Here is a 22,687-nt window from a genome sequence, read left to right on the forward strand (position 1 = left end):
GGATAAACAATTGTTATTTTTTTATTCTGTGGGCAGTGGTTTCCAAGTACACAATAGTTCTCATTCTGACTCTTCGAAGTCCATCCATTCACAACAGCAAATTCAGTCATAGCAATGTAATGGTTTTATTGCGGTATTTTGTAAATATAGTATGTTGGCTTGTTATCATTGTTCTTCAAGGTACGTTTTTTAAAAGCTGTCCACATGGTTTAAGTTTGTCTTGCTCCCTCCTGAAGTGCAGCGTTAGCCAGTCTCAAGTGTTCGTTGAGGGAGCCCGTCTCCAGCTGGCTGCGACCCCTCATGTCACTCAGCTCCACGTAGGCCTCCTTATAACGCTCGTAAGATGCTTCTTTCTCCTAAAGAGAGGAGGTAGGAACAAATATGGTAGACAAATCAAAGTCAGGCAGGTATGACAGTTGTCGATGTTCAACATGAAGAAGTTTATTATTTTGGAGATTGGATCATGAAACATACCTTTGTAAGGGACTGCACTTCATTCTGCAGACAGATGATTTCTTTTTTAAGATACTGCACCTCATTGTCTTTTGCTCTTAGTAATGTCTGAAAGACAAAAGGATATTTGGCTATAATAGTTACAAATATATACAATATTCACATATTTATTGGAAGTCAGAATGTTTATTGGAAAGTAGTGGTTTGTAACTAAGTAAATCACACAGTTGAAACACTTGAGTACCATTTTAAGTTACTTCTTCTTACTTTGTGAGCTTTACTTTTTATACTTCACTCCAGTACATTTCAGAGGGAATATTCAGCTTTTACATACAAGACCTATGTTCATGTTATAAAATCTGATGCATACTTGTAGATAAAACTACCCAGCAGTGCACCAGTAGTTAAAAGTAGTTCTGCTGAATTGCGGGCAGTAGATGGCAGTATGCGCTGCAATAAAATGTGACCAGCCACAGATGCTCAACACAAATGAGGCCAACAGAAAAGAAAAAAAGAATGGATGAAATGTAGCTGAAGGAAGGCATTACTGGGTACACCAGACAAACAGTACAATTGCATTAATCAATTTGCTTTCTTTAAAGTGTTTTCAAAGGTCCAACGCAAATTGGTCAAATGTATTTTTGTGTGCTTCCCTATGATGCCAGCCATGTCAACATTAGTCCTTCAAGCCGAGTTGGAATGCAGCTTTTAAACCACAGGATACAGGTTTAACCTACTTTTATATGAGTTTACATTAGGTAGGATCTAAATTAGTCACAAATGTATTGCTATCAATACCTCTACTTCTGACACAGTGCGCTCAGTGTTGCCAAGAGATACCGTTGTGTCCGACCTCTGGCCTGTGATGAAACGGCGCATGCGGCTGATCTCTTCTGCCAGTTTGACCTTAAGCTCCTGAAAAGAGATTTTAATCTCAAATTATTACATTGGGATGTCATGTGAACAAGTAGCTTCCTTTTAGTTGAACCCTTTGTAAATAAGAAACAAAGAGATTTTGATTGATATTACTTATAATATTCTATGGAAACAATTTAAATGTAGCCTGCATGTAAACCTGGTTCTCTCTTCTGAGCTGCTCCATCTCTCTTTCCTTGCGTCCGAGCTCGATCTCTCGGCCCTGGCCGTTCTGTTCCGTGCGACTGAGCTCCAAGCACTTCTGAGAGTAATGCTCTGACAGCACGTCCAACTCACCGTGCAAAACGTCCGCCTGCGGCCTGACATACACAAACACACAAGTTATGGAGTAAATTATAATGCACTGTCATGCAGGGGTCACAGTCTAGTGTAGAACATCTCAAGCCGGCAGCGAGAGCCTGTGAGAAGAAGAACACTAATCATGATAACAAAGTGACTATAATAAACTCACATGTGGCCTCTGTGTGAAGCATCCATGTGTGCAGCTCCTCCGGCCAGCCTCCTGGCCTTCTCCACCGCTCTCTCCAGATCCTCCCTGTGAGCAGCTCGCAGTGACTCCATGGCTGTGATGATGAATGATTTGTTAACTTGTCATTTAAACTGCCTTCAACACACAACATTAGGATTGCAGTATCAACATGATTTTAAAAGTAATTATTGAGAAGTTGTATTTATTTAACAAAGGAAGCATACTGAATAAAGCTGTCCGCTGCTTCACTTCCTGCCCTACCTCTAGCGGCCGCCTGGCTCTCCTCCTGCAGCATCCTGTCTCTCTGCTCCTCCAGCTCCTTGATCTCCCTCGCATGTTTCTCCTGCAACTCCTGAAGTGTTTTCTGATGGGCGGCCTCCATGGCTTCAAGTCTGGCCCTGCAGGGGGCCCCGGGGCCACAGGGGCTGTCCGCCTCTATCCTCATGGCTGCGCGCTCCCTCTTAATGCTCTCCACTTGCTCTCGAAGAGAAAGGGCCTGTGAGATAATTATGTATTAGAAGAAGATTGAGATGAATTTTGGGAAAATTGGCAAATGCTAATGAATCTTTGATCCATTATGCAAATATTAGTAGTTGTTCATGGAGTTAAGCAGAAGGCGGCTCCAATTCTACAGTCAGACAACATCAGGTACTAGGGGAACAACGAGATGACCTAATTCAAAGATAATTAAATTGTTTATGTGAGGGAGAGTTATCATACTTTTTTGCATTTCATGATTTTAAAACGTTTTGGTCATTTCCACTCAAGTTCTTGAAGCGCATATTGTGAATAATCATAAAAGCAGGTGGATGGAAACTTTCTTACCTCTTTCTGTAGCGCTTCTGCTTTATTAGTTTGAATTTCTTGGGCTCCATTTATGGATGGAAGAGCCTCCTTTGAGCTCAATATATCAGTTTGTGAACTGGTGGCTGACTGTTCGGCCTCTTCGGGGCTCGATTGATGCGCCTGGGAGGTAACGACTGTCAGTGTAGCCTGGGCTGTGCTCGACTGATGAGCCTGGGCTCCAATGAGAGCCTGCGCATCTCTAAATGACAGCGCTTCTAATTCCACCCACTTCCTGTTGACCTCTGAGTCCAAGGTTTCAATGACAGGCACAGGTACACTCCCCCTTTTGAGCTCCATGGCATCCCACCTGCTGCTCATCTCACTGAAGGGGACCCCCTCCTCAAACCACTTGTTCCTCTCCTCCAATCGCTTGGCCTGTTCTCGGTCCCAGCCCTCCCCTTCCTCTCTCTGTCTGGATGGAGAAATATCCAGATCCCCCTCTATTGTCTCAAGAAGGTGCTCGGCCTTATGGGAGTTTGCAGCCCTGGCGTTGGTGGTGGAAGTGGTCGCTTCATAGCCGGAGTCCCTGCAGGTGAACTGAGCAGAAGGTTGGCATGACGACGGTCTCCCGGAGAGGGGGTTCTCATTCTTTCTGCCGTCGTCTGATTGGCTGCGTTCAGAGTGAGGCAAAGACAGGCAGGTAGAGTTACACATCAGAGGAAAGATGATAGATGGGGTTTGCTGCAGGCGGACCACCCAATCACATTGTCCGCATGATCTCACTGTGTTCAGGAATTTCCAGGTCAATGAGCAGATTAGATTCAGGATTTAGCACATCTTTGCTGGAAAAACATGATTACCATCAAGAATTCACTATGACAGACTTCCTGTTTTGTTGTTGGCATCACTACTTTTGATTAATTATTTGTATTAACAAGTTATGTATATTATATATTGTAGTTATTTATATTGTAAAGTGGGGCATTCTTATAGTTATAGTAAGAGGCTATTGATGTAAGATGTTATGAAGCTCCCAAACAGTATATTCAATTCTTCAAATAAGCTCCAACATTCAAAAACTATAAAGTGAAATAATGCCTACATTTTTAGGTATCATCAATAACCTTATTACTTAATATATAATATGTTAACTTTTATCTGCCTTGAGTACTTTTGGATTGAACTTTTAAGTACATTTAGCAAATAACACCTATTTTACCTTTTCCATTGTAGTACTTTTTCTTGTAACTGAGTATTTTATCAGTGTGGTATTGCTATTTAAGTCTCTGGTCAAGGATCTGAAAACTTCACCACTGTCTCTCAGTATAAAGTCGGACTCACTGCGCGTTGTTCTGGATCGCCTGTTTTAGTAACTTTATCCAGTTCCGCCGTATCCTTGAAGTCATAACAGAGAGAGTGAACACTGCTCTCTTTGTCTGGAGGAGATAAAAAGACACACACACACACACACACACACACACACACACACACACACACACACACACACACACACACACACACACACACACACACACACACACACACACACACACACACACACACACACACACACACACACACACACACACACACACACACTGTTAAACAGGAAGCAACCCAACATGTAGTTGATGTAGATATGAGGTGTTGTTTGTGTCTGACTGTCTATCTGTCTGATGGTGTACACACTTGTATTTGGAGTCCATGGTTCTTCTCTACATCGCAGTCGGACACATTCACAGAGGACGTCAGGTTTATCTCTCCGTCCAGATCATCTGACTGTTTGTAACCCAAAACACAAATTAATAGTTAATAGTATCATTTAAGAAGGCTGATAATATTGGTCATGTTATTATGGCAGATCTGGATCAAACCTTTTCAAATTCCTGTAGGCAGATACAAAATGAACTAACCATAATAAACATACATCTAGGAATTGGCAATATAAATATATAATGTAAAAGCAATATTACACTGAGGTTACTTGGGTATGTAGACTATTGATAAACAAGTTATATTTTTTAAATTGTATTATCAACATATGACTTTTTGGAACATGTTGGCCATATTGCCCAGTCCTATCAAAAACATTTCAGAAATCACTTTTATGTCACATATCAGCTGTTACCTCCTCAGCCTCCGGGTCTCTGTAGTACCTCAGCGTAGAATCACCCAGAACAAACCAGTGTTTCCTCCACTAAGCAAAACACAGTAAACAAGTCCAATGGATTTATCACATTTTCATTACTATAAAACATTTCTTTCTTTATAAATAGTTTAGGTGTCAAGTCTTGTTTTTGGTACCGTCTGTCTGGTCTATGACAGTGTGTTAACAACAGGAATTAGAATAAAAATGACACGATTCTTTTCAAAAGTATGTTCAGAGTAACAATTTCAAAAACTTCCATTTACCTTGCCATGGTCATCCAGGCTTGACATCCACCCCTTCAGGTTACATCGCCTGTAATGAAAGCATTGAGAGCATGCTCTTTAAAGGCATTCTGTAGTGTTTCTGTGTCATGGTTGATTGTGAACAAGAGGAAGCGGAAACCGTCAGCGGCAGACAAACGTGTCTAAGTGTGATAAAAAAATATTTCTGACGCACGCATTGAGAGGCAGGCAAAACTACAAACCACCAAAAATGGGAAACACACTGCAGAGTGGGAAGGTTAAAATAGGAGGAAGTGTAGTTTTTGCAAACAGTGATTGTCATTGTTAAACAGAGAAAGAGGAACTGATGCAACGTTATTAGACTGATTTGAAACTTTTAAAGCATGTTAGCACTATATAAAATACTTACCACGCATGCATCATATTGTACAGACATTGTGTTGAGGAGAAAAAAGAGACAACATCCGTTATGTAAAATGGGGAAGTCATAAATGTGAGATCACACGTGGCTCTCATTAATATTATTGTGATGTAACTGTTTCTGAACTACTATCAACTACTAGTGATTCAAAGCATTGGAACAACCTTTTGTTTCTTTTGGTGAACAATCTGTTTTAGGCGTGACACTACAGCGCTGAAACTGCAGTATATATTGAGTTTAACCATCCCTCTTTCACTTCCTATTAATATAAAAATGATAAATCATATGAGCATGCTGCCCTAAAAAGTAGAGTGCCAACTAATGACTTTTCCTGCAAGGGGCTTCTGTGAGAGGAGCACCTGAGGTGACAGAGCTGAAATACATATCAGGGATCTACTTAAGGATGAATGTATGAATGACCCATTTTCCCCCAAACCCCCATGTGATTTACTCAGACGCCGGGAAGTCACAAGACCGTGCTCACCTGCATCTGCGGGCATTCAGCAGATGCTCGCTCCTCCACCTTTGAGGATCTGTGTTTTCCACCTTGATAATCTGAGCTCTTCGATAGGACAAACAGACAGGGTTACAAGCTCTCTTGTTTCAACTAATCCTTGATTCATTTTTAGTTTAACTGATTGTTTGGTCTATAAAATGTCAGACATTTGGAAAATTATCCATCTTAGTTTTGAGTCTGAGATGATAAATTACTTTTACCATTCATGGATGATCGAAAAAGTTGATTGTTTGTCTACTCTGTCCATTGACTTATTGATATGTCACAAATCGTCACATCTCTGTTGTTTCAACATGGATTTAAGGGTGAATATTTGTGCAGTTATAGCGTTGTACCTGTGAATGAGTGGATGGGACCGACTGTCTTCGAGTCGACCGTCCGTTCTCAGAGTCCCGACATTTCTCTCGTCTGTCTCTGCCTCTCTCTCTGACTCTCCCCCTCTCATCTGACTCAAGCGTTGAACTGTAGGTGTCCATTTTATCTTGGCTCCTTCATAGTCAAATTAAAGTGCAGAGAAATAAACACATAGTTTATGCACAGTTTTAAATCCTTGTTTTCCCTTCTGCAAATTTCGAATTCCTCTGCAAAGGCACTCCTCCTTTCTTTGGCCAAACAAAATTACAAACAAAATTACTCAAAAGATATCTCCAAAGTTTTTGCTTTGGTCATGGGACTTTTGTTATTGCTTTCTTGGAATAGATGCCATGCGATGTTACCGTACAGTATCATACGGACCCACCCACCTGTGAGTCCGGGGCCTCTGGTCCCTGCACGGGCTCGGACTCTGGTCCCGCCTCCTCAAACCTGTAAGCTCCTCCTCCGACTCCAGCTGGATCGTAGGGATATCAGCCAGGACAATGTAGTCGTCTATGGTCATCCCCACCTCAGATAAATCGAGATGAATTCACATTTTAAATGATATGTAGTTGGAAAAGTTGTCTCTTGAGTCCACAGTCATGCTAGCATCTTGCTGGACACATTGCGGAAGAACAAAGGGACCTTTTTAACATTTAAAACAAGCACATGTTAGCTAGATACTTATGTTTACAATGTCTCTCAATGGTTTTCTGAGGCAACTATGTACACATTTATATTGAAATTAGTCTTTAGGAACGTGCCTAATGTTCACCAACCTATTTTAGCATGTGGCACGGAGTAAAGTCGGTAAAAGAAGAAAATGACATAAGTTATTACAATTTATCCTGAGGAGTTTGCAATCTGTTTTTATCTCAATCCCAATAGTTAAAAAAAAAAAGTTTAGTCACATTAGATTGGCTGTAGACAAGTTCTACCTGAAATACATACCTCCTCTTCTTCCACTGCAGCCTTCTTTGGTTCCGAGATGAGTAAGGCCTCCATGCCTCTCCTAATGTTGCTCCTGCTTCTATCACCGCTGACCTGATTGTCATTCCTCTCGTGGCTTATGTCAGATTCTGCGATTGCAACATGTGACAGTGAAGCACCAAGCAGCTGAGAGTCTGGCCCTCGTCTTGAAGTGGAGGAACCGCGGGAGCGTGGGATGCTGAGTAAAGAGTGAGCTGACCCCTGCCAGGAGCCTTGAGAAGGACACAGTCTGCTATCTCTGGAGGGGGGCTCCCTCGGGGGGGTGTGGCTGTGTGTACTGTAGCCGTTCCTGGACGGTGATACTTCACGGCTGCTGCGTGTGCGAGAGTTGGCCGAGCTGTTGAAGGCTGTTCTGGTTCGAGGAGATGACTGAGATCCTTCGTATGAGTTGTGCTGGATGGCCGAGGATCCACGGCGGGAGATAGACTTCAGATTCCTGTAGAGCTTCTCAGAGTCCAAACTGTGTTTGTTTGAAGCTTGTGAAGGACTCCTCAAGTCCCGGCTGCATCTCCTCTGAGCATCGTAGTCCCCGTTCTTTAAATGCGAAGAGTCTGAGCTCCTGTGAGAAGGGGTGACTCTAGAAGGTGAGGCGGCCCGAGAGGTGGTGGACCCCCTCCTGCGGGATGGACTGGACCTGCTGGATGTTTGCCGAGAGAGACCGCGTGATGGGAGCGGAGAGGAGCCATGAGACGTGGAGTGAGACCGAGCCTGACCCCTGGAGAGGGAGCTTTTCCGCTGGCTGCCCACAGGAGATTCAGCTAATTTGTAGCGATCTGGGCTCACGGAGCTGTGACGCGTCGGCGAGTTATTCTGTGAATCAGCCCCTCGTCTAAAGTTGGAGTGGTACGTGTACCTCTCAGGAGATTCACTTCTCCAAATCTCCTGCAGGTACGTCTCTGGGTTCCTCCTGAGGGAGGGCGTGCCGAGGTTGACGTTCCTGTAGGGGACGCAGGCTTTGGGCTCAGGAACATAATTGTTGGGAAGAGCATGCCCTCTCTCGTAGTAACGATACGGCCGCTTGGTGACTTCCTCCATCTGCCGCTCCCCCACACCTCTTCTGTCAGGAGAGAAGTAGCCACTCTCTTGTTCCCGGTTTCCTCTGGACTCTGAAAATGGTTAAAGTCTCATGTCATTGTCTGTTCATGTAGCCTGTCAAAACACATGAGCACAAGTCAAGGTCCAAAAAAGATAGTCCTAAATTACATTTAAGGTAGCAACTCATTTAAAAAATGATACAGGAAATGTTCACCCCAAAATCAAGAATACATATGTTTCATTTTCCCTTTAATGTTTCTTATCAATATATAATGGTTTGGTGACTTACTGAAAAATGATATCTGCAAAGATGTATACCTTCTTTCCAGTTCGAAGCAAACTAGATGGCACTTGACTCAAGGTACCAAAAATGACATTTTCCAAAACTCATCAGCAATGTACATTTCCAGAAATTATGACCTAACTACTTAAAATAATTCACAGATTTGGTTGTGAGTTTAATGTAAGAATTTTTTCTTTTTGTCATTATTTTACAAACAAATGAGCACAAGCGTGATATCGATGAGCAGCTTTTTTTCTTGGTGGTGCCAACATTTTTGTAGTTCAGTTTAATAAAAAAAAAAAAGTTCTCATTCATAACACTCCGTTCGATGTCTCACTATGGCAGTGTTTCTCAAACTTTTTCTGTCATTCCCCACTTTGAACAGGTGGGCCTCTTCAAGCCCCACCTGTTCCTCATCACTCCAATAAAATGGTAGGCCAAGCTTAAAATGGTCAAATGTATCGTTCTATGACAGGGGTCTACCTTTAACCTTTGTGTGCTGTTTGGGTCTGTGGGACCCGTTTTCAGTGTTTACTAAAAGAAAATGTAGCAATTTAATTATTTTAACCTGCTTTATTTGGTGGTGGACGTCACATCCTCTGGGTCCGGGGGCATGCTCCCCCAGGAAGATTTTTTTTAAATGTTGAAGTTAAATGCATCAATCTGGTGCACTTTGAGCTAGGGCTGCTCAATTCATCGTATTTTAATCGCAATTACGATTTTGGCTTGCAACGATTATGAAAACAACATAATCGAAATAAAACTATTTTTTATTGTTTTGGTATTCCACCAGTGTGAAAAAAAAGAAAAATATTTTTTTTATTTCTTTTTACATTTTTTAACATTTTTTTATTTTGTATTTCGTGACCCACCTATCACATCTCTGCGCCCCACCAGTGGGGCGTGCCCCACACTTTGAGAAACGCTGCACTATGGGATGCGCCTCATCGCGGAGCAAACAGAAGCATCAATCTCATTACGCCAATCCTGATTGGCTGGTGATCTTGACGTCAGCGTCAGGGAATTCACCCCCTATAAGTAGCTTGCGCCACAACGCATGCGTCATTCAAACACCTCTTCTCGCTTCAGAGCACATCTCTACAGTAGCCGGACAAGCTTCACTGTCCACAGACTGAACCCAAATACCCATTTCGGTCGACGGGCGCTCGCCGGCTACTCCTTTTGCTTCGCAGGAAGACGGTAGTACTAACGCAGTTAGTATTAAAATCGACCTCGCCCTTCTCTCCCCGGGAAAGTAAGGTAGGTCTGATTTTTTAAGCTAGCAACACACCTGTTGCTAGCTCGCTCCCTCTCTATCGACACCACGGTAGCGAGGAAGTTTTTTCTTTTCTCTTCTCCACGGAGGAAGAAAGGATTAAAGGAGCATACTGTCACACCAGTCAGTATTCTCCGGGAATAAAAGACCCACACCGTCCTTTTCTCCGGATTAAGGACAGGGTGGTAACATATTTTTCTCCCATCCTACCTGTCGAGAGCGGGCCCTCTCCACGCCACGAGGTGAACAAGATGGACAGAGAGTGAACCCCTCTCCGTGTCGGTCTGGGGCTCATTATCTGCGATGGCCACAGAACCGGAATCCCGCGCCCTGGCAGGCCGGGACCCGGTGACGGCAAGACACGCGGGAACGGGTCCCCATGCTTTACCAAGCTGGGGCTCCCGGTTATACCTCACCATAGTCTCAGCCGCGGAGGATGTCCTCGAGCTGGACTACGAGGAGGACGAAGAAGAGGACGCCTTGGCGTTCCTCCTGTCCGAGGCGGATGAACAGGAAGAAGACACCTTCATGTCATCGGCTCAGGCTGCAAAGCCTGGAGCGAGGGCTGCTCTCCCGGGCGATAGCACACCAGCTTCGCCCGGTCTGAGCATGGACCTGCAGGCCGTGTGTAAACGCGCTGCGGCCAGACTCGACGTCCCGTGGCCTGAAATGGCCAAGGAGACCTCCAGGTCCCGCTACGAGGGGAAACATTTTCTCCAAGCAGCGCGGACAAAGAGGCAACTCCTTCCGGTCTTCCCGGAGATGTTGGATGAGGTGTCGGTCTCGTGGACAATCCAGGGTGCCTCCTCCCTAGACTGTGACGGAATGGAGAAGCTCGGCCTGCTCCGCATACCGCCCATGGAACCACTGGTAGCGGCCCACCTCCTACCGAAGGTGGGCCCGTCACCAAGCAGGAACCCCACGCTGCCAGCAAAGTCGGACCGATTTCAGTTGACAATGACTGAAAAGTCTTACAAAGCTGCAGCGTTGTCCACCAGGGCCCTGAATGTGTCCTCGCTGCTAACCGCTTACCAAGCGGAGCTCTGCGAGGACCTGTCGGGTAACCCGGGGGCAGCCACTCTGGACGAGATGGCAGCGGTCACGGACATTTGTCCGCTCTCGCCTCCATGCAAAGGAGGTGTGAGTCGAAGAAGGAGAACGAGGCACTCCACCTCTGCCTCCCTCGAAGGGTCCAGCCGCTGCCTTCGCAGCAGCAGTCCTTCGCAGCAGCAGTCCTTCGCCCAAGCTGCCTCGAACTCTGCTCGGTTTAAAGCACCGAAGACGCAGAGGTCGCAGCCCGACCCGAGTCCCCAGCCCAGGCTGGAGACAAGGGCGAGCTGGCCTAGAAAATCTCCGGTTCCGGCTGCAGCTCAGGCGCAGCCAACCCAGAATTTCGGCCAGCAGTCGAGGAAGAAGAAGCGAGCGGCGTGACAGCCTCTCCTTCTCCCCTCTGTGACAGAGCTGGAAGTCCACGGTTCCCCAGCTCTGAATGCGTTCCCGCCGCCTCGACACCATCCTCAAGTCCGCACAAACACATGTCACACATTGGTTGATTCTTCTGTTATAAAACATTTGCCACTGACGCATCCAGGCTTCAGGCCGAGGGCGCAGCTCAAAAAATGAAAAGAAAATCAATAAAACCAATAAACAGCCCGTCAACTGTTCCCCTTCTGAGAGCAGCTACGGCATCTCTCAAAAGGCGGATTACTGGCGGGTCTGTGAAGGCACCACCGTCACGCGCATGCGCAGTGCCGGCTGGGGTTGTGAAGGCACCACCGTCACGTGCATGCGCAGTGTCGGTGGGTATTGTCGAAAGGGGGCACCACTGTGTTCAGACACTAGAGGGCCCCATAACACAACAAATAGAGACTCAGAGGGGAGGAGATGTGACATCTCCACTGGCTCTAAGGAGCATGCAGTGGAAGATGATCACATCATCTGCTTGGGTTTTCAAGACAGTAACACGGGGCTACAGACTCCAATTCGCTGTCACCCCCCCTCGCTTCTCGGGCATTCTGCACTCGCAGGCCCGAGGAGAGTCAGCCCTCATTCTCTCACTCCTAGAAAAGAGGGCTATATCTATTTTACCCGCCGAGCAGAGTCAGGGCGGCTTCTATTCCAAGTACTTCCTCGTTCCCAAACGGGGAGGGAACGGAATTCAGTCAATACTTGATTTGAGGGCTCTGAACAAATATCTAAAAATATATAAGTTCCGAATGCTCACTCACACATCTCTGATGCGGCTCGTGCGACAAAACGACTGGTTTACATCAGTCGACCTGAAAGATGCGTATTTTCTAGGGCTGTCAGTCGATTAAAATATTTAATCGCGATTAATCGCATGATTGTCCATAGTTAATTGCGATAAATCGCAAATTAATCGCACATTTTTTATCTGTTCTAAATGTACCTATTTTTCAAGTTTTTAATACTCTTATCAACATATGAGTGGACAAATATGCTTTATGCTAATGTTTATTATCATTTGAACAATGACAAATATTCTCATGAATATTAAACAACCTCTGAACATTACAAATATTCGCCTCAATTCAACCTGGAACCTCTCTCATACAATACAAATGGGGTGTGTGTGTGTGTGTGTGTGTGTGTGTGTGTGTGTGTGTGTGTGTGTGTGTGTGTATATGTGTGTGTGTGTGTTGGATCGTTGGAGCTATGTGCAACTCAAGGCAATGGCATATGCTCGAACGGGAGCTGCCTGGACGCTGCAATCATGTTGCTGCAATCATGAGTGTGCTGACTTCTCGTACAATGTCCCGCTGTCTGGCTGCCTGCATAAAGTCAAGTGCTCGGTGCAGCTGTGGCGAAATGTCGCTCCTCTGTTTTCATTTAAACAGCTCCTTATATCTGTTAGCACAGCTAGCTAGCACCAGATGCTAACAACAACAATGCACGTAAGGTCTCTCTCTCGCTCGCTCGGGCCACATTACACACACACACACACACACACACACACACACACACACACACACACACACACACACACACACACACACACACACACACACACACACACACACACACACCCTCCCGGTCCTCCCGATGGCCAGTCGGTGCCTGCCGGTGAGCATGGAAGTGTGGTCTGCCACAAGCGGGCGGCAGGAGCGGGGCTGTCAGCACTCGCGCACGATTGGCCCCCGGGCCTTCTGTACGCGTTCCCACCCGTGGCTCTGATACCTCCATCTCTGGCCAGAGTGAGAGAGCAACGCCACACACTTATTCTGATAGCTCCGCACTGGCCAGCTATGTACTGGCTAGCGGAGATATATCAGCTGCTGTGCGGGCAGCCATGGCAGCTCCCACTACGCAGGGACATACTGTCCCAAGCGGGGGGGGGGGGGGGGCGATCTTTCACCCACACCCAGAGCGCTTGGCTCTATGGGCCTGGCCCGTAAGTGGTACAATCTGAATACAGTGTGACATGAAGCTGACCCTGGCAGCTGCAAAGCGAGCCAGTGGCACTCATGCGCTATCTGTACAGTCTTCATGCACTCAGTTCGCCCCAGGGCAAACAGAGTGTGGTTGAAGCCCAACCCTGCCTTTATCTTAAGGCGGTTGGTTCAGGTACCATATTTGACATTGAGGCATCCTCCCCGCCACTGTATTCCTCCGGGGAACAGCGGCCGGATTTGCCGTGTCCAGCCCGTGCTTTACGCACGTACAGGGACAGATCAAGGGTGCTTCGTCATAATGACCAAGCTCCTTGTGTCCTGGGCTATCCCTTATAAGGGCAAGCCTGTTACTAAGCAACGGGTCTCCCACTGTTTGTGGAAGCAATTGCTGTGGGGCCCATACGAGTCAGAGTTCGCAGGCACCCTCGGGTCCGCGAGCTCTTTTGACTCAGGGTCTGGCTGCATCCTGGGCGCTGTCCAGGATGTCTCCCATCCAGGACATTGGTGCAGCGGCGAGCTGGTCCTCGCCGCTCACTTTTGTCCGCCTCTTAACAGTCTGGACGTTCTACTCCCAGTGTGACTCAAGCAGTGCTGGGCACCTGGTTGAGTCAGAGCCCTACCTGTTAAAAGTTCTGGTCGGTTTGGTGATTTTCGAGATAAGCTCGTCTGGCAATACGGGAGCTACAATATCCCATAGTGAGACATCGAACGGAGTGTTATGAATGAGAACTATAGGTTACTTACGTAACCCCAGTTTTCAGAGTAACATGAAGTGAGATGTCTCACCAGACGGCCCTCCTTGCTATGGTGAAGCGAGAAGAGGTGCTTATTTTGAATGACTCATGCGTTGTGGCGCAAGCTACTTATAGGGGGTGAATTCCCTGACGCTGACGTCAAGATCACCAGCCAATCAGGATTGGCGTAATGAGATTGATGCTTCTGTTTGCTCCGCGATGAGGCGCATCCCATAGTGAGACATCTCACTTCATGTTACTCTGACAACTGGGGTTACGTAAGTAACCCATAGGTTTCTTCATAAAACATGAAAATAAATAGTTTTTATAGTGAGGTGAACTGTCCCTTTAAGTTTAAAGGTGCAGTATGTATATCTGTGACCCTACCCGATTCCCGGCGGGACCGGTCTCGGCCCCTCCTCTCATCCATACAGGAGCTTTCAGCTTTGGCCGGGTCCAGCCGGGTCATATCTCTGTGATCCTCACAGTTTCTCTCTGGGCTGAGCGATCTGCTCCTCTCGGGACTGTCCCACTGATGTGGAGAGCTGGAGGATGGCAGAACGAGGTCAGCACAGATATACAGACCCAGAGGCTGGAGCAAACAACGTGTTGGAAAACATGTTTACTGGAGAAAAGTCTCTCTGGCAACTTGGTTGGTAATTACACATATTGTAAAAAGTAAAAGACGGTAGTGTTCAGTACTGGAAATTACATTTAATCAAGTACTGTACTATGTACAACTTTAAAGTTTAGTATTTACATTCTGTGCCTTATATACTTATACTCCACTACAATTTATTTATTTTATTTTCATCTTTTTCGACCATTGGCAGTGTAAGGTTTGATCCTTGAAAGCTAAAGTTAAGCAGCTCATTCAGTGATATTCACAGAGGAACCCAACAGACTCAGGTGTCTTTCTGTGAGTGTGCTGTTTCATCGTATACACGTATATGTGCTCACTGCTCAGGCATACTTCTACGTAAAAACATATGGTTTCTAAATCAGGATACAGGATACACTCACCTTGATTGTATGTCAGTGTCACAGATATTGAGTTCCCACTCAGGACTCAGACTGTGGACCAGATTCCACTCGTAGGTCCAAACGCCACTCACGTCATCACTACTGGCTCTGCTGGTCACCTCAGAAAGGGCACGAGGATCATCATCTGCGTCCTGGATGGTAGAGCACAGCAACACATTTTCTATATACATTTTAAATTAAGGCTCTTGTAATAAGTGTTAGATAATAGGTAATAATACGATGCTTATTGTTATTGACATCGACATGTGTTAAGGAGAATATAGAAGCCTTAATAACAGCATTAAAGACACAATTTATAGTACGATTATAAGACATTGATAGGCACTTGTAAAGAACTTGTTAACAGTTTATCGACTGCTTAGGTACTTTAAGAAAAGCTTTATGTGTATTATATTTGTTTATAATAGCGTTGCAACCAAATTCATGGATTTTAACTGTCATGTTTTGTTATGTTAAACCTTTATTTAGCTTTTCTTGACAGTTAACGAGGCTTTTTGTAGCTACAGGATTTAAAGTGAGAACAATGCCTTGTTAGGGTTACTACATGCTTTTATTATTCACTTAGCAGGTAACTACGCTAAAACTGGCCCTGGACCTCAGAGTATTTAAAATGTAAGACATTAACTGTCGGAGTCAGAATCTTGAAGTTTATAGAGACAGTTCAATTTGATTGTGCCTGTAAATCAAATATTTATTGAGATTTTGTTATCACCTGCTTTAAAAGGATAAGATTTAGAAGATATTACAATGTATAATGTTTTATTTTATTATGCAGCAACTTTCATTACTGTATTAGCCTGACAAAAGCCCAGTCAGTTGTATTAGAAGGAGCCATTCATTTTAAGAAAAACAAACAACCCAAACCAACATAAACTGACCCTATATAAAGTAATAGCCAACTATCTTCCAAAGTTAAAAGATTAAAACATATTTTACTTACTGCGACTTCATGCTGTCTTTCAGCTAAATCTGCTGTCAAGCTTTAAGCAGCTCACTTTCTTCCCTCCTTCTTTCTCTCCCTTCGTTCCAGCTAAGCCAATACATTTAGTTTGCACAGGACGTAACTCAAGCTAGTCTCTGGTCATGCTCATCATTATTTCATTACTCTGGTGCTTTTGCATTACCTGAACTGCCCACTCAACTTCTTTCTCATCTTTATCTTGATCTTTAGTTCTCCTTCATTTACAGCCATTTTAGCTCTTGATCTCTTGACATGAGTTGGAAGTGTTGTCCTTTGTTTTCAGATCGAGAGAAAGTCTTATTATAGTAACTACAGCAGAGTAAAAACTTTCTTTACTTTAGTCCACTGAAGGATTTAACTAAAGTAGGTCGTTTGTATGAGGGTATATGTTTGCATGTGTCATTTGGGCATATTAGATTACAACCTATTCCCTAAGGATTGTAATGAGCTTTCATTAATTAATGATACAGAATCAAATGCCACCTTAATGTATTATCCTTCTCCCACCTCCACAGTCGTTTCACTTGAGGATTGTATTATTAGTTGACATCATTTCAATTCAGTGTGCAACTTGTGGGACCGTTTTGACACACCAGTCATATTCAATCATTAAAAGACACTTGACCCGTTATTTATAATGTCAATAGATTTTGACCTCAATATATAATGCACCTGTTTTAATAAATGTTTTAGACTAGATCTGGTCACATAAACATGACTGTTAAAACCTCAACCAAATAGCTCTACCCTGCAATACACAATCATAACAATACAAATGTCATTATTTAGGTGATTTATCTTCAATGTCTTTTAGCATGATATGATGTATGGTGCCAGTAGTTGTAGAAGAAGGTTAATAACATCATGTAGGTAACTTACAAAAGCAACAATTTTGTTGAATGTTTGGGACACTCAGGTTTTTTTTTCATTACCTGTAGAGCTGACAGTGTGTTGATTTTACTGTTAATAGCTGCTTTTTCTTAATGCAATGTTTCATGTTAGCTAGCATTAGCTGAGAAATAGCAATCGAAGGTGGCATGTGGCCCATTATTATTATAACAAGTTGAAAGTGCGTGGATAACTGAGAAAGTAACATCCAAAAAGTAATTTTACTGGTTTTCCAGCATGTTGCTTTATTTTTAAAATAAAGAAAATGTCCAAACATAATATAAGCTAGCATGAATGGTTAGCCCTGCATTCATACGTGACGAGTGACCTGCGTTGAAAGCTAAACATACAGTAGGATACCTAGAAGTGAGTTAATTATCCGTTTTAATCTTCACTTTTTATCATTTTTATTTTCCTTAACGTTTTTGAAACTATTCTTATATGTAAACCTTTGAACACATGATTTCGCAAAGCTATTAAATGTTTCACGTAGGCCTACATACCTCCTCTTGTGCTCCGTCCTCCTGAGCACCAGTAGCGGCAGCAGCAGCAGAAGTGTCCGCACACAGGTGCATGTGATCCGGCCGCAGGCAGGCTCTGCAGCGGGACGGGTCAAAGGTGTTGGGCAGGAACTGACGGCAGTAGCGGTCCTCAGCAGGGGGCGCCATGTCTATCCTTCTGCTGCTGCTGTTGGCTGGCTATCCCCAGGCACCTTAGCACTAAAATAGCCTTCATTTTCAAAATATCTGCTGTGGTTATTTCCCAGGAGACTCTTTGTCATAATCATAATATGAATAACAACTATCATCAAAACAATGAAGCTCTTATTAGTTATGATTAGGAAGGCTCTAAGAAATTAAAGGTTAATTATTCAGATATATATTTGAATTGTAGATAAGCAGAATAATTCCTATGTATAATTTAAAGTGTATTTGAGATGTATCTTCTTTAAATAGACCTCAGTGAGTCATGCCTCCATGTCAGTTACAATGCAATATATCTTAAGTAGAGTTTGGGAGCACTCATGGCTGAAACACACACCACTATTGATGGGATACCTTTACACCTCTGTAACCATTACATAGAGGGAATCCTCCAGCGTAAGGTGTCCATGACAAGGTACACATAGAAATAACAGTATTTGACAAAGTACTACCTTTTGAATGTGGTTCAAAGTCTTCTTTTTCACAGCGAAAAGGGTTTCATTTCCAACTGAAGATCCATTGTTAGCTTCTACACACAAGGTTGGAAATGGTTTGGAGTGATCATGAAGGCTAGAGAGGTTGGGGTCTTTGTAAAAAAACGAACACTCATTGGTTCTTACATTGGCCCAATATGGTGACTATGTCCTATCAAATATCGTTATCTTTAGAAATTGAAATGTGGCACTGACTCCTCCTGACAGATGTCTTATGGACGGTGGTGGGCTTGCTGCACAGATGGTTACTCTGACAGTGCAGCATTAAACCGGAGAGAAAAAAAGTGGAGAAAAGAAGGATTACAATGTCTGGGAAAAATAATTTAAAATGAATTAAATCATTATTTGAATGCTGATGCAATACAGAATTATACAGAAAGCAACAGCTGATCGTAATATATGATTGTTTGGATAAATTAGAAAACAGTGTTATTACCAGAGTAAATACAGTACAATACACAACTTTTATCCTCCACCAAACTTATTTAAACAAGTACAGTGTCTCTCTGATAACTGTTGGCATCATGAGTTGAGTTAATTCCCAGCAGGGGACAAAGTGCTGAGGCGGTTTTCCGTGTTTGAAGGAGCCACAAGAGGGGGCCTTTTTTCTCAACAGAGCTGTGTGTGTGTGTGCGTGTGCGTGTGTGTGTGTGTGTGTGTGTGTGTGTGTGTGTGTGTGTGTGTGTGTGTGTGTGTGTGTGTGTGTGTGTGTGTGTGTGTGTGTGTGTGTGTGTGTGTGTGTGTGTGTGTGTGTGTGTGTGTGTGTGTGTGTGCGCATTTGTGTGTACGTGTGTGTTTTTCTGTGTGTGTGTGTGTGTGTGTATGTATGTGTGTGTGTTAAACATACAACATGTACTACATTTGTGATGATTAATTACAGTTTCGTGAGTCTTGAACATACGCGAGTCACATTTTTGTCATGCACCACTTTCAAATGAGTCTTCAGGAAGTGGGAATATAATTAAACATGTTTGGCAAGTAAAATGACAATTAAGGAAAATCTATTTTTGTCTTCTGCTGCGAGTCTCATGCTTTCTGTTGCTCGATTCAGCTCCTCTGGCAGCCGTTGCTATAATGAGAGAGTGGAGCCAGTATCCATGGAAATGCAGGCAGAAAAGTTCAGCTGACAGAACTTAAAACAAACAGGAAAGTTAAAAGTTTAATGAATGTCTTAAAGTAGCTTCTTATTTATGATTAGCTTCATTATTTTATTAACCCTGCATCTCCTCTGAACTCCTTTGAGTTGTAGCGTCTTTTAGTTCACTGTTGTGTTTTTACAATTTGCAGCTATATTGATTAACTTTGTTTAACTATCGCTTTTCATGCTTAAAAGAGAGGCAAGCCTTTTCCTTTCAGATCCTTAACCCTCAGTGGGTTTTTTGGTGCAGTCAAATATTGTATTGTTTTCGCTCCATGTCATAATATTGTTTGGTATAATTCATATTAAAAGTGGAATAATCTTGTGATCCATGGCAGACAAATCAGAGGAACATGTGATTTGTATGTTGCTACTTCTTGATATTTAACTTACTGTTTTCCTCCTGTGCAAGCGTCTTATTTTTAAATTGAGATATATAACATTCTGTGTTTCTTCAATGAAAATGATGTTGCCCACCTCTCCGAGAATTATTGACACGTGAGGTCACATGCCATCGTTTCTCTGTGTGCATCACTTTCTCTAGAAAAGACCATAGACTGCATATAACATGAAAATACTTGATAAGAAACAAATACTGTTACAAAGTCTGTTGTAATCAAACCAATAATAGTTTATTAATTAAATCCCTATCAGCAATTACAGAACAAAGGGCAAAGATCGATCCAACACCCTAACCTTGATCCTACCCCTCACCCTCACCCAGGGCAAGTATTGATCGGGACTTGCATTCCTTCTGAACTAAAATACTTCAACCCTCTTTTTCACTGTCAAATCAACAAGCCAACACATATTATACTTTAATATGTAATGATTCCACAAAACTCTCCTACATGTATCCAATAGCTTTCAGTTGCATGTACATTTAATCTAAGAATCAGTGTAATGTTCCCAATGTTTTTAACATACACTGAACAAAAATATAAACGCAACACTTTTGTTTTTGCTCCCATTTTTCATGAGATGAACTCAAAGATCTAAAACATTTTCTATATACACAAAATAACCATTTCTCTCAAATATTGTTCACAAATCTGAAAAAATCTGTGATAGTGAGCACTTCTCCTTTGCCGAGATAATCCATCCCACCTCACAGGTGTGGCATATCAAGATGCTGATTAGACAGCATGATTATTGCACAGGTGTGCCTTAGGCTTGCCACAATAAAAGGCCACTCTGAAAAGTGCAGTTTTGCTTTATTGTGGGGGTCTGGGGAGGTCCGAAAACCAGGCAGTATCTGGTGTGAGGGGTAGGGTTAGGGTTAGGGTAATGTTGTGAATCGAGTGGCCCATGGTGGTGGTGGGGTTATGGTATGGGCAGGCGTATGTTATGGATGACGAACACAGGCCACTCGATTCACAACATTACCCTAACCCTAACCGTAACCCTACCCCTACGATATGCCACACCTGTGAGGTGGGATGGATTATCTCGGCAAAGGAGAAGTGCTCACTATCACAGATTTTTTCAGATTTGTGAACAATATTTGAGAGAAATGGTTATTTTGTGTATATAGAAAATGTTTTAGATCTTTGAGTTCATCTCATGAAAAATGGGAGCAAAAACAAAAGTGTTGCGTTTATATTTTTGTTCAGTGTAGAAACATGGTGTGCAGAGTTGTTGAAGTACGCCGATATTGTTTCCACATTTAAAACAACAGTCTGTTAAGAAAAATACTTATGTTATGCAAGCCTTTTTTAAAATAAAGCTAACAACACCCATTTGAACTGAACCTGCCAACAACAAGTGCGGGGTATTCTTTGTTAATTTCATAACATGTTCCACACTTTGTGACACAAAGCCTCAAGGAGAAATCACAGATTGTGAGTGAGTACAAAAAAGTGCATGTTGGTATTTATATGTACAGATCAACACGGCTTACAGTTAGAGTAGATGTGTTCACCCCATTCCTTGCTCGCCATCTTCGACCTGATTTTCTAAAAACATATTGACCTGGATCAGTGCTCACAGTGAGTCGTCCGCCTGCTTCTGAGTAAACTGGCTCACATGGCACATGAGGGGGAGTCATTAAGAGAGCCACAGAGACGGCCCGCACAACATAAAATAGCTCCCACATTATCGGCTCATCACGTTTAAAATGGACTAAAGGGAATAGTCATTTACTGTATTGTTAAGGGTCTTTCTGTTATTGACCTCTTTAATAAGGTTTGCTCTGTGAGTCATTATTCTGTAGGCCTTTATGTCTCTGTGCACCTGTGATAAGAAGAAGTGATGGATCGTCCGAATTGAGACAAAAATACAGGAGTGCCTGCAGCTAAATATGCCACATAAATGCATTAATATCTCACTGCCACCAAGATCAGAGCTATTTCTATACCCAGATGGCCGAGTTGGCAGTAAGATGGTCTTTCCTTTATCTCAAAATGTCCCTATTAGCAACTTAACAATCTCTAATTAGAGGCTTTTCTATTAAATACTTTGACATTTAAAGTGTGGCTGCACAGGAAGCCTGCTGAAACACAGATCTGCAGTAAAATGTATTGTTTTTTACATTATTGTACTATAATTTGTGCAACCCATATTCATTTTGCAAGGGTAAGTGCCACCTCATTTGATTGTAAAACTTGTGTACATGAATCATAGAAGCGCTACCCTCACCAACAAATCAGTAACAACTTTTGTTCAAACGTGTTGCACGGAGGACACTGTGTACCTTCAGCCGGGAGTTATTATTGCCAGCCCACTTATTCCCACCTAGTTAATCCCCTGACCTCTGACCACAATGCTCCTATATTACTGTACCCCCACGCCACCCCTATGCAATGCAACACCCACCTGTCGTCTCATGAATCTTTAAGGAAAAGGCGGTATAAAAATAAACTATGTGGGGGGATGGAGAGTGTATCTATACGCGAGAGAAAGTACACAAAGAAGAGAAAAAATGGTTTCCATGGAAACTAAAAAGTTGTCTAATTGGCAATAACACCTCAAAGAGGTCTGAAGAAGAAACCAGTCTCAGCTGCTACCATACTAAATCAATATGTCCCTTTTAATTTATTTACACTTTTTTATATTTATTAACACAGACTGGTGTTGCAACAAGTACAACAAGGTTTTGGTTGAAGTCATTTTTCAGTTCTGTCTGTTTCAGAGATTGATTATGTATTATCTGTATTATCAGAAACTAAAGCAGGAAAGATTATTTTGGCACACAGGTAGCACACCAGATTTATTTAGCATCCCACACGCACACACATGCACACACACACACACACACACACACACACACACACACACACACACACACACACACACACACACACACACACACACACACACACACACACACACACACACACACACACACACACACACACACACACACACACACACACACACACACACACACACACACACACAC

The 22,687-nt window shown here is 43.3% G+C and overlaps 2 protein-coding genes across 2 annotated transcripts; both read right to left on the reverse strand.

Annotated features, from left to right (window-relative positions):
- Positions 1-3: 3 nt before the first annotated feature.
- On the reverse strand, positions 4-5,199 carry LOC117446091 (TRIO and F-actin-binding protein-like). Its single transcript, XM_034082094.1, has 11 exons — positions 5,057-5,199; positions 4,773-4,841; positions 4,334-4,423; positions 3,986-4,080; positions 2,684-3,314; positions 2,120-2,354; positions 1,841-1,952; positions 1,529-1,688; positions 1,252-1,368; positions 475-561; positions 4-356 (listed from the first exon to the last, which is right to left on the reverse strand). The coding sequence occupies exons 1-11, from the start codon at positions 5,081-5,083 to the stop codon at positions 210-212; spliced, it is 1,770 nt and encodes a 589-aa protein (XP_033937985.1). The 5' UTR covers positions 5,084-5,199; the 3' UTR covers positions 4-209.
- A 723-nt stretch (positions 5,200-5,922) lies between these two features.
- On the reverse strand, positions 5,923-17,619 carry LOC117452619 (serine/arginine-rich splicing factor 4-like). Its single transcript, XM_034091332.1, has 7 exons — positions 17,455-17,619; positions 15,082-15,233; positions 14,446-14,603; positions 7,279-8,423; positions 6,717-6,856; positions 6,309-6,462; positions 5,923-6,018 (listed from the first exon to the last, which is right to left on the reverse strand). Exons 1-7 carry the CDS (start codon positions 17,617-17,619, stop codon positions 5,923-5,925), a joined length of 2,010 nt encoding a protein of 669 aa, XP_033947223.1.
- Between the last annotated feature and the right edge of the window lie 5,068 nt (positions 17,620-22,687).

This window comes from Pseudochaenichthys georgianus, chromosome 1, assembly GCF_902827115.2.
Source record: "Pseudochaenichthys georgianus chromosome 1, fPseGeo1.2, whole genome shotgun sequence".
Classification (NCBI taxonomy): domain Eukaryota; kingdom Metazoa; phylum Chordata; class Actinopteri; order Perciformes; family Channichthyidae; genus Pseudochaenichthys; species Pseudochaenichthys georgianus.